The sequence below is a fragment of the Tyto alba genome, unplaced genomic scaffold, assembly GCF_018691265.1.
Source record: "Tyto alba isolate M040663 unplaced genomic scaffold, T.alba_DEE_v4.0 Super-Scaffold_8, whole genome shotgun sequence".
Classification (NCBI taxonomy): domain Eukaryota; kingdom Metazoa; phylum Chordata; class Aves; order Strigiformes; family Tytonidae; genus Tyto; species Tyto alba.
In genome coordinates, this window is record NW_024881329.1 from 20064275 (window position 1) to 20076816 (window position 12542).

Genomic DNA, 12542 nt, shown 5'->3' on the forward strand with positions numbered 1-12542 from the left:
GAAGCTTTCCCCTGGCTTGGGCTTCTCATCTGAAAGTGTGTGCCATCTTAGTCTTTTAGGTTTTCTTTTTTTTTTTTTTTTTTCCTAAATGTCAGTGCTGAATTTTCATGAGGGAAGCTGCCTGAAAATATGTTGGCCAAGAGATGAGTTCAGTTGAAGTGTCTTTTGATAGGAATGCTCTTGCTTTAGAGAGTGCTTGTGCTGATGCTCCAGGTACAGTGTCTTGTGTTTGGAGTCCTCCTGTGCTTAGGGATCCCCATTATTTAATTTTTTTAAGAATGTAGTACAAAGTTTGGGCTCCTGAAAGTATTTCAGGCTAAAGAATTTAGTGGTAGTGAATGAGACTTAGAATATGCCACGTAAAAGGTGAAAATGTGAAAAGAATCTAAGATTGTGTCTAAATCTGCTGCTGTTCAGTGTCTGACCAGGCACTATTGTTGTCTGAATTACCACTGAATTTGGTTTCTGTATGTAACAGCCTCATTACAGACACCTATCTGATCCAACTACCATGTCACCCCGTGGTCAGCAAGTATTCTACGGTAAGCAAAAACACAGGCAGGGCTGCACAGCTGCATGAAGAAATCTTCAAGGACGTCTGAACTCTGTGGGCAGGAATAGTGCTGGAAAATCAGAAGGTGGCGTTTCTCCTCAGGAGTATGTAAGTAACCAGATACTGGTGTGACTCTGTGAGCCGTTGTGCTGCTGGAGGGATGGTCAGAGTTCATGTGTTGTGTGAAACCTCTACAGTAACATTTGGTTTAGTGCCTCTGCTTCCTTTTGTCCACTTCTATTCTTCCAGAAAATTTCATCACGTTTTGTGTAGAGACAGTATTCTGTCTGCAGGAGCATTGGCACGCCCGGCCTCTGAGGCATGAGGGCTGTTTCACTTTGGGAGGGGAAGGTGTTGGTGCAGAATGTGGTCTGTCTGTACTTTGTCTGAGACATGGCTTTGCTTACAGTTAGTGATTCTTCCATATACACTCTGAAAAGTACATTTAGAAGATGTTTTTTAACACCAAGATGTAATATGCATAAAATATTCCACCTGTTTTTCATGAAATCCTTCATAAATCACCTGATAAAACTGTGCCAGTGCTGTGTTTAATAACAGAAGGGTTGCACAATAGAAACTGTGATGTGGTGTCCGGGTACGAGTCATCATGGTGTGTTTTCTTCCCCAGGCTTCAAACATCAGAGGACATTAATAACATGAATCCAAACTGCTGAAGTTAAGTTTTCTTACATCTGTGTCATAGTATAGCTGAGCTATGATTGTTTTTTGAAATGTCCACACCTTTAAAAAAGCCTCATGAAGAGTGTTTTACTCTGGCATTGTTTCAGCCCTGGCTTTGGCCAACCCATTTAAGTTGTTCTGAAGTTGTCAGAGCACTGATGTTCTGCTTGGAGATAATGGCAAAAAGAGCTAAAAAGGTTAGAAGAGGAGAGTACTGGGTTCAGCTTGCTGTATTGACCTCAAAATGCTGATGGGCAGTATGAGAGCTCTCCCTGAAGGGTGCTGCTGAGGAGTTGGCACGATGTAGTAATGAGAGGTCTCTAGGGTGGAAATGAAGCGACTGGGGAAGTCGGTGCCGGCCGGGGGGAAGGAGGCCCTGGTGATAGTTTCCCCCCTTACACAGGCTGCAGCTGCGCTGGTGCTGTAGGTGGGAGCAGCCTTTGAAGTGGGACTGAACCTGCCCAGCCTGGCTTAGAGTATTTGTCCTGTCGTGTGCAGTCTGGAGGAAGAAAGCGTGTCCTTGCCCTCTTCACTGCAGCTGCCATGGGGCTGTCCCTGTGAAATGTGGTGGTGTCTGGGGAGAGAGGAGTGAAACCTTCCACTAACTCAGGCCCTGCTGTTCTGCCCCTGCTTTACATGCCTGTCTCTAACATGGGTTTATTCTGTTGGGTTCATTTGCTGTAAGGCTTTGGAGGAAAATTGTAACCCCTGGTGCTTTGGCAGTGTGCACAGAGAGGGGGACACCCCATGTCCACCGTTTGATCTGAGTGAGTCTGGGTTCCCTCCAGAGAGATGGGATGAGTTGTCTTTTAAAATAACCTCTGAAAAACTTCTCTTGGAGGGGCTTGGGTGGCCAGTATGTACTGGGTGTCTGAAGCTGGAGACAAGCCCCCATAGCCAGCACGAGAGCTGTGTTTCTGCTGTGCTGGATGCTGTGTGTGTGGCAGAAGGGAGGGAAAAAACACCAAACAGCTCAGTCTGTGTTGAGCAACATATGCCACGTAATGGCACAGAGAGCAGGTGGTGGCTGTTTTGACCCCAGAAATACAGTTGGAAACAGCTCTGAAGGGCTGTTATCAGCAGTCTCAGACTGTAAAACAGTGAGCATTCCGGGTTTGTATTTATGCTGATGGGATGTTTGCATGTGCTTAAGCTCAGTTCCTCCTTTGCCCAGTTTCATCCCTGTGCTGCTGGATCTCGGGGAGTAACTGCAGGCACCGTTGCGTGGCTGAGAAATGCAGATTGACTGTTCCTAATGTCTGGAGATCATCGGTGCCTAGCAGTGACGGGAGCCCCGCGCGGGGCCAGTGTGTTTCTGGGCAGGTTTTTGGTGTGTTTCTCCGTTTGTAGGCTGTCCTCACAGTTAGGATTGCTGTGGCTCCACACTGTGCTCTTACTGGGAAATCCTCCCCGCTCCTTGTGCTAATCCCATTTCTGACACCATCCTTGATCTCCATTGCCAGCCCCAGTGTGGGAAGTGGTGGGCTAATGAACATGGGCTCCAGTTTGGAACTGCCAACACTGCCAGCTGGTTTAAGTCAAAATATTAAAGTGCTTCCTGGCTGCAGTTCTACCTTGCTGTGATGTATGTCATCTTTTTTCAAAGGCCCTCAAACATCACAGCGTGAGTTGAGCCTTCAGGGATGGAGGCTGTTCTATAAACCAACAAAACTGATCTAACTGGAGTAATATTTTACCACTTCCTGAAGTGAAGCATCAGTCCCAGAACAGTGAAGGCAACTGCTCTCAGCAGAAGGAAGAGGCCACTGATAACACATACCCACGCGGGAGCTGTGATGTGCCAGTGAAGAGGCCCAGCCCGCTGTCGGGATGAGCAAGGAAGGGAACTGGGCTGGTGCTGTGGTGCCCCGGCACTGCTTGGCCACAGTTCTGTGCATCTCTTGCTGCCCACAGCAGAAAACGTTCTCTGGGCTGAGCCCGGCCTGGCTGGGGAGGTGCTGCTGCGGGACAGACCTGTCCCGTCCCGTGGTGGGTCCTGTGCTGGGCTGAGCCCAGACCCAGCCAGCACGGGGAGTGTGAACTCACCAGAATAGTTCTGATTCTGCTGAAGTTGCTGTTCTGACCCGTGCTTGGGAGGAGGAGGCGGCGGCGGCCGCAGTGTCGGAGTGAGGCAAGTAACAGTTTGGGGGATGAGGAACAATATTTGGACTGTGAGTAATTTCCTTTGATAAATTTGGTCATTAAGTCTGATAAGGAATGAACTAGTGCAGAGGAGAATGGGTGTGAGAGGGATATTATGTTTAAAAAACCCAACAACCTCACTGCATAACAACTGAAGAAGTTGAATTTGAGAACTGTGAGCACAGATGGCAGAAACCTCTGGGCACCTGATGTCTCTAACACGTGAGTACATTGGGCAACATTGGGACTTGCTCCCATATCCACTAATGGCAATTAAAAAAGGTGATCCAATTTAAGAAATGCAATGGTTTATTTCTTTTTTTTTTTAGAAAATAAATAAGTCAGAAATTTACAATATATAATCCCAGTATTATCTTAATACCGCAGGGGAGGTATGGTGTCTTCTTGGGTGTCAGACCATGCTTGGAATATCTTGTCTCTCACACCTACTTGGGTTGGTTTCTTTTTATTTTTTTATAGCAGCATTTCAGAATGCATTTATCATTGCAGTTTCTAGGTGTAACTGTTCTCATGTAACAACCCCTGCATGCTGTAGCTTTGCCGTGACTGAGCTCACTTTTCCAGAAAAGACAGAAACTTGAAGAACAAGTTGAGGGATGAGTGGGGACTTTATTAGATTACACTGCAGGATGGCACGCACTTAAAATTTTGGGGAGAGAGACTGTTGTTCCTGCAGTCAGGAACACATTTCTTCTAGTATTGTCTCAAATTAAGGGCAAAGATCTTATTTAATAGCAAGAGGGTGGAAGAAGCTCCTTTTTAAAACTGTGGTCTCACAGGTTTCTCTTCTATGGCTGCATTTAAAGACACTCAACCCCCTGCAGCCCTGTGAGGTAGCAATAAAAAGGGGCTTGATGGCCAAATAAATCCATGGAGAGGTTCATCAGCACAAGGTTCTCCAGGCTGCTGGTGCTAAGACTTGGAGCAGCCACAGATCTGCTCAACTGCAGGTTGAGGTTTAGGGGTCCCATCCTCCCCATTTTTCTTCAGCAGCATTTAGGGGTTTTTTTGTTTCCTTGAACAATTTGGAGGATTTGACCTACAGTATCTTAGCTCTAGGATAAACATTTGTAATAAAACAGTTGCAGTTCCCATTTCCTTTTGTATTCTTAAATGTATCTTCTTCCATCACTTGCTATTTACAGGTGTATGACTGAGATTTGACCTTTTTTTTGGGGGTGTCAGGTCACTTCCTCCCCCTCCACTTGTGACATCGGGTGACCACAAGTGCCTGATTTTGCAGGGTCCCTGGTGCAGATATTTTGGCAGGCCAACCTGCAATTCTTGGGCTAATGTTATTTCAGGACACGATAGGAGGAAGGCTGGGATGTGGCTGATCTGTACTGAATTATTGCTATTTCCTGCTTTTTTAGGATCCATAAGCAAAGTCTGTCTTAACTGGTGCTAGGAAAAGAGCTGGGCCATATGTTTCCAGTTCCTTCCTGTTGGATGAGTAAGAACTCACTGTGTCAAAGCTGTTCAGTGCACAAGGTTGTAACACAGGTGAGATTGTGTGTGGCAAGTGGACACTGATGCAAGTTCTGCATTCACAGAATGAGGCTTTGCTGTCCTAGAAAGTAGAAGCTTAAAGATGGTAAAGAGGAACCTCCCCTTCTGTTGCAAGACAAGAACAAGATATTGGGAACACAGACCTCCAGGTGTGTCTGCTGGAAGGTTTGGTGTTAGTGCAGACAGACAGCACAAAGTATGTGCTAGGGCTAACGGAGGCTGAGGACCATTTGCCCTTCAAAGTCCTATGGCTGGGCATAGAACTCACCTGTTCTGTCACCGAGGGGGGAAGTGCTGTTACAGGTGCACGTGCTTCATGAAGAAATGGGAAGTGAGTAAAGCTCTGAGGGAAGATGTGTGCAGTACTCCTGCAAAGGGAGAGTGAACACCAGTAGTGTGTAGGCCTCCCCCCAAGGTCCTAATGAACATGGATCTTTGAGGAGTTCGGTTTTCCCAGCAGCAAGGAACAGATTCTACAGCTCAGTGCTGAGCCCTCTGTTGTCATTAACTGGGATGGCATCATGTAGAAGCAGCACTGGAGAACTGCTTTCTGCTACTTGAATGGATAATTCAATGTGTTTTCTGAGGAGCCATACTCAGCTTTCTGTGTAGGGGAATTGTCTGGGCAATAGAGCTGGCTAGCTTGTTATCTGAGCAACAACATTACTTTTCACACAGTTTAGAAATTGTTAACAGTTGTTATCCTAAGCCCATAACATAGAACTAATTTAGCCTCATGAAAAGAAGTTTCAGTAAAGCTCTAGAAATGTCGAATCGGTGTAGATGAGAACTCTGCAAGTGTGTGTGTGGTAGCTGGAACTCCTCATAATATGCCTTGTAATTGGCAGGGTCTTTAGGAGATACAGATCCAGATCTGAGAACTTGCCTGAAGGCCTGGGAGACTCAAAGTTAGACTTGGGAGTGAGAACCAGCCCCTGGGAATAAGGAGATGTTAGAAAAAAAAAGAAGAAAAGCTACACTGTGGTAATGTACATTTCCACAGAGGAAATGCTGGTTTATGTTGTGTGGATACCAGAGTACTGAAAAGTGTCCTCAGCTGACTGGGGGGGGGGGGGGTGGGCAATTAAAAAGCCAGCACTGGTGGTACAGGGAAGTGGTGTGCTGACAGAAATGGGTGGAGGTTCTACCAAACTGACCTTCCCTCCTCTCACCAGAGGCTGTGTCTGCATTAGCAGGTGCTGTTGCCAGAAGGAACAGTGCTTTAGAGGGAAACAGCTTTTGCTGAGCCCCTGCCACCCCCACTTACATGTATTTCGGGTGACTTTATTCCGGGCTAGCTCTCAGCTGGTGGGAGCATAGCAGGTGGGCTACTGGAGAGTGTCTCTGTTAAATTTCCTTCAGAGGGATTTAGCTCTGAGACTACTCTGATGTGGAGATGCATGTGATGAATGATGAGGGAACTTACTGTAAAAATGGAAGTCTGAATCCAGGCTAAAATATTAATGTAGATGCTACTGTGAATGCCAACAACTAGCTCATGCTCAGCTACAGGCCCTTTCATGCTGCTTAAATACCTTAGTGCTAAGGTGTGGAAGAGTGAAGCACTCTGAAGGGTGATCTCTTCAGACTACTTCCAATACCTAGGATAATAAAGTAGTAAATTCCTGAAGGATTTCAGGAGTTCCCCAGAGTGGAAAGGGACAGTAGTAGTTTTTCAAGCTGGTCTTTAACTTCACTGTATACCTCCAGAAACCTTTTTGAAGTGGAGCAGTAAGGGAAGTGTCTCTTAGAATATGCTTGCTTCAATCTCGACATCCGTTTCAGCTCCTGGGTGTGCAGGCATGGCTACTGTAAGCCTTGACACCTCTGCCACTGGGATCTTTTCTTCCAGTTGTTCTGCCAAGCCTTGTTCTCCCTCAGGAACGCTCTGAGCTGCTTCCTTCTGAGTCTCTGGCTCTCCAGGAAAGCCTGCTTTTGCATAGTTCTTCACCACCTCCTGCACCTCCATATTCAGAGTTTTCAGTTTCTCTTCATACTCTGCCAGTGCTTCCTGCTGGAGCTGCAAACAGAGACATCGAATCATTCTCCAAATACTGATGCTAAGCAGACATCAGGCTGAGAATGGCATAAAACCTTCTCTGAGACACCAATACCATGAGACGTTAGCACTGTGTGATTTTGGTTTCTATATTGAATGATTTCTCTTCACCCCCCTGGCAACCTTTGGCTTCCCTGAAGATGAAAGTAGGGAGGATTGCTGGTTTACATTACTCTGATTTGCACCAGAGTTTGAAGAATTGAGACTGCATGTTCACTGCACATCAACCCTGAAAGGACACAAACGCATTTTGTGTGTTTTGAGAGTTTGAGGAGCTCAGGGATGAGACTCATCTCCTCTAAAGCTGCATTTCTATCCCACTTCCACTTGAGGAGGTTTTTGGATGATCAGATGGATGTCAGTGCTGGCACAGGGCAGGGAGGAGTGCAGCACCCCTGACTTAGAAGGTGGTTCTACAGGAGCCCCCACAGATCTAAGTCATTCATTTTCTCAGTGTACTGAGGAGTGGGTGGCTAAAGTATGTGTGTGTGGGATGAGTGGAGCATCAATTAAAGAATGCACAGGCAGACCGATCCCCTGGGGTGATCTGGATTTACTGCACTGACTAACAGCATTGACCCCGAGCTCCATCTTTGCCTTTACCTGGCTTTCTTTCTCCTTGATTGTTCTCAGATTATCTGCCTGCTTCTCTTCCAGTTTCTGCTGATACCTGGCTGTCTTTTCTGTCACCTTTAAAAAGAACACATTAAAAAAAAAACACTTCAAGTTTTTATAAAAAAAAATGCATTAGCCACCCCAAGCTTTAACAACAAGGCCTAAGGTTATAGAGCATATGCCTCCGTATCCCCCCCGTTCCCAATTCTGAGCAGTTTCTGCTGCCCCAAGCTCCAGCACTGGGGAAGCATTGCAAGAGCATGCACTTGGGTGAGTGTGGACACACACACAAACGCTCTGCAAGGGGATGGGGCTCTGAAGGGCAAAGATGAGATCTTTAGGGTCTCCTCCCCTCCTGCAAAACTTTGCACATTATTAAATAGACATGGAGTTACACTGATAATTAGTTGTGCTTCAAAAAAAAAAAAAAAAAATCCCTGAATTAGAAATGCAAAATATCCCGGACAGCTGTTTGCCCTGCATCTCTGACCATGTGTGAGGACTCACTAGACCCTTATGGACCAGTGGTATTTTAGTAGGGGTAGGAGCTGTCTTCAGCTGCACTTTGGCTGTCTGAACTACACCCTCAGAGTCCTCAATGCAGTTGCAGTTTAATGGGATCTAAATACCTCAGGGAGCTCACGTTCTGTGAGACATGGTGATAATGTACAAGACACCCCCACTCTGCAGAAAACAGAGATGCTGTGTCAGACTGTCACAGGACAACTTACCAGTTTGATTGTTTGCACCACTTCCTGAATGTGAGAGTTATTAATTTCTTTCTTCAACCTTTAAAGAAAGCAAGTGTATAAAAACCTATAATTCATCTGTTCTCTTTATATAAAATCTGTTTATCAATACTGATACTGTATGGTGCTTTAAGACAGGACTGCTGGTACTGACACAGACAGGTGTATTACATTCTCACAGTGTCCTCCCACACTGAGAGGTTGCTGTAATTTTAGGAAAGGCAAATAAAACATCATTCAAATTTCACTGAGGCATAAGCCAAATAACTGGATGCAAAATTCTATTTTTTTCAGCTTAACAGACAGCAAGAGGACCTTGCTATGAGCTGGAAGCAAGAAGGTAGCGTACCCTTGAACACGTGAAGCTGTTACAACTGATTCATATCATGTGGTACTTGAACACACAGGCTCAGTAGCAGAGTATTATTTTTATAACAACAAAGGGGAAGGAAGGCTGCAGCCATTACATGGCTAAACCCAACCTCTTAACTGGGAGGGTTGCTGGAACTGATTACAGACAGATTCCAGAGAGGCTGGGGAAGACCTGCCTTTGATTCAAGGGGGAGATAAATACCCACCAAGGCAGGAGGAGGGGCAGGAGGTGTTTGGAAGTGCTCTTAGGCTTCAGCTGAAGTGACTGGAAGGTATGTTAGCAAGCAGCTTGCATGTCACCTAAGAGCCACAGCAGTGGGTGCATGGCAGGCTGGTCTGTAAGGTACAACTTCTCCACCTGTAATGTCCTTCCCCTGCATTTCCCTCTGAGCTCCTGCTGCCCGCGCCAGGGTGGGGGGCATTGCTAAGGCACTGCTCCTCTGGGGCTAGGCAGAGTCCAGTCACTGAAGCCATTTTTGCTGACAGCCTTACACAAAAAAATTAAGCCTAGAGAGAAAGCTCCAGAAGCTGCTGTGGGCAGTGACTGCGGGAACGTTCTCTCTACAGCGAGGGAGCAGATGTTTGGCTTCACTGCGCCCTTGCCTGCGCACTGGAGTGCGATGGAGAAAGCGCTGTGCCAGGAGCAAGGGCAGGCTGGCACCTTCCCCGAGCCAGCAGCTCCTGCTCGGATGAGGATTCCCTGTCGGAGAGGGGCACGGCGCTGGGCCCTGCCCGGAGCAGGGCAGCTGGTGGTCTGCAAAAATCCCCACTAACATCTACCCCAGTACCTCTCCTGAGCAGCCTTGTCACTGGTATTCCTCATCATGGCTTGGATTCGGTCCACTCTCCTTGCCTCCAGCTTCTTCTTAATGTCTTTAATATTGCTGTGGAGAGAAAAGGGTGCTGTGAGAGACAGGACTGATTACAAAGCCCAGAGACTGAAGCAGCCCTCTGCATTTGCTCTCTGGAGCGCTCTACTGTCCAGAAAAGCAAAGTTTAAGTGATTGTACAGCAGAAAGCCCTAATTCTTAAGAATATTTTAAGTCTCCTAACTTTTTCCCATTTTTTTTTTAAAGGGAGTCATAACAAAGGGACAGGAGAAAACACGTTATATAGTTAATTTGTGTTACATTACATAACTAGGTTGTATTGTATACATACACTGGGTTCCTCTTGAGCAGCAGGACACTTGCTGAAAGTACTTACACTGCTAAATTAAAAAAAAAAAAGAAAAAAGGAACTAATGTCTGTATAGCAGACCTAAAAAGAAGACCTGAAGCAAGCAGAAAGGCACATAAACTATGGGATGTGACTTTCAAAGCAGAAACCATAAACACTTAAAAGGCACTTGATCAACCAGTAAGAAATATGAAAAGAACAAACCCCAGAACACCCAAGATCTGTACCCCTGCCTGAGGCGTATGTGGCCATCGAACACGCTAACGGCAGGCCCGAGCCCGTGACGAGGCGGATGGAGGAAGGTGTCTGTTTTGGGGGGTGGGAGGCCCTGGGCCGCCCCCCCCACGCAAAGCGATTCCCCAGGAACAGGCACCAGGTGGGGCCCAGGGCTGGGCTCTGACCCCCACAGTGGAAGGCACGAACTCTGGAGAGAAGCATAAGAGCGAGCAAGTGTAGGGGGATTTTTCCCTCCTCCACCTCCCCAGCTCCCAGGCTATCCTCCAGCTCCCAGGTGTTCATCTCCCATGAACATTGCTCATACCTTGGGAGTTTAGCTCTACCTTTGGACTTCATAGCTCCTTGCCTTGGGAGGAAAAGAACTTAATTCACATGCTGTGACAGAAGCACTCCCTGAGAACTTCACTGGGTGCCCCACATTTCTTCTCTTATGAGAAACAGTGAGTAATCACTTCCCTATTCTTCTTCTCCATACCATTCATGATTTTACACACTTCTGTCACATCCCCCTCAATCATCTGTTCTCCAAGCTGAGTCCTATTTTATTTCTCTTTCTGCAGAAATTACTCCTCCCTGCTGACTATCCTTGCCAACCCCCTCTCGCTCTTTCAAAGCTTTTTGTTCAAGATGGGTATGGAAAAGGTGACTGCACTATGGAGGTAGATCTAGTGGCATAATGCTGACTTCAAATCTTCCTTTTTTTTTTTTTAATACAATTCCAAAAATTCTATTTACTGCTTTGGCTACTGCAGAGCTGTTGGAGAGAAGTATCCACAGCAGCTGAAGATCTCTCCTGAGTGACAATAGCTCACCCCTGTGTACAGCTGAGCTATGTTTTTTTTCCATTCACATTATTTTGTATTTATTCATACTGAACTGTACTGGGATTAGATGATCTTTAAGGTCCCTTCCACCCCAAACCCGTCTATGATTCTATGCTCATTCTATGATGATCTTTAAATCTTTGTGGAGCTCCTCACAGCCAGCTATAGATGGGATTGTACCAAATGACATTGTACTGTTAGCAAACCATTACTTAGCTACTCCACCTGTTTTTCTTAGTCTTGCCTGAATATGTCGAATAGCTGAGAGAAATGGAGACTCTGTCTTGATAGATGACACAAAAAGAAGTTTTGCCTGAGTTAGCAACTAAAAGCTGAGAGAGGATTTAATGGGGAGGAGGAATGAGTGAGGATTTTAGCTTCAGGACAATATTATTGCAAGAACAAACGGATAAATGCCTGGCTAGAAATTGAGTTGATTCTGCCAGTTAAGTACTGGAGCCAAGATGCTCAATACACTTCAGACTGAGCTGATCAGTCTCTGGAAGGGATTGTGAGAGATGTACTGACTACAGCAGATAGAGGTGACATCCTGTGACCAGCAGTCTTATTTCCTATCTTTCTGAATTAGTCAGTCAAGGCTACTTACTGCAGCTTGCACACTAGGACCCTGCTTGGTGCCCCGTGACAGGAACACTGTTCTGGAGATGACAGGACAAGAGCTGTCTTCCCACCACTGCCCCTGTGTAACTGTGTGAGACCCTGGGTCACATCGCTGTGCCTCAGTTTCTCAGAATAAAAGAAATGCTTCTCTTCCCTTGTATTCACTCACTGCTTGTAGTGAGCGCTTTGAGATCTAGCGGAAAGTGCTACCCCAGATAAGAACTATAGCATTATTACTCTGTTATCTAAATATTAAGTTTACCTTTCTGATGACTCCTTCAGTGCCTTCAGCTCAGCTGTCTGCTTCTCTCTGGCTAGCTCTATTATCTTGGTAACTTGCTGTTCAAGGGATGAAAACAAGATCAAAACCAAACAAACCAAGATGAGACACAGCACATCATCTGTATCTAATTACCACCAGATTCAGCTTTAGCCCTCCCTCCACTGAATTCCAGGGCCCAGCTAATCCACGAGGCTTTGTGCAAACCCATGCACCACAGCAGCAAGTTGATGTGCACACTGATGCACCGTGCTAGTGGACTGACTAGCTCCAAGGCTCCAAAGGCTACTCCACGAGCTGTCACACACCTCTGGGTTGTCTTTATGCTCAACTTCCTGTCTGTGCAGGAGGCAGCACCAGATTCACCGTACTGCTGGGAGATGGCAGTAGAGCCTACCTTCTAAACAACTGGGGCTAGCAGCGAGAGGATGGGCCTTCTGTCTTGGGGAAACAAAATTCTGTGGCAATTCCTGGCAGAGGAAGTGGCAGTGCAGTGAGACCTGCCTGCCGAGACACAGCCTGGAAGGGAAAACCCTGGCTGCTGGGCTGTGTGCTGTGCAGTGGGAATTCAAGGAGTTTATTTCCCTTTTTGTAGCCTTGGCCATTAAGTCTCTTGATCTTTGACGGAGTTGTGAGACAAGGATGTTTTATTCCTTTGGCTTCTCTCTCTGGTGATAAGCATGATTCCCAGGTAAGC

The 12542-nt window shown here is 46.3% G+C and overlaps 1 protein-coding gene across 1 annotated transcript in view; it reads right to left on the reverse strand.

Moving 5' to 3' along the window:
• Positions 1–3670: 3670 nt before the first annotated feature.
• PLCB2 (phospholipase C beta 2) overlaps positions 3671–12542 on the reverse strand; it is a 48108-nt gene continuing 39236 nt past the window's right edge. Inside the window, exons 28-32 of the mRNA XM_009972530.3 lie at positions 11828–11904; positions 9493–9588; positions 8315–8372; positions 7572–7658; positions 3671–6929 (exon numbers count right to left, since the gene is read on the reverse strand). Of these exons, the coding sequence (XP_009970832.3) occupies positions 6657–6929; positions 7572–7658; positions 8315–8372; positions 9493–9588; positions 11828–11904 (591 nt within the window). The 3' untranslated portion in view covers positions 3671–6656. The remainder of the gene's footprint in view (positions 6930–7571; positions 7659–8314; positions 8373–9492; positions 9589–11827; positions 11905–12542) is intronic.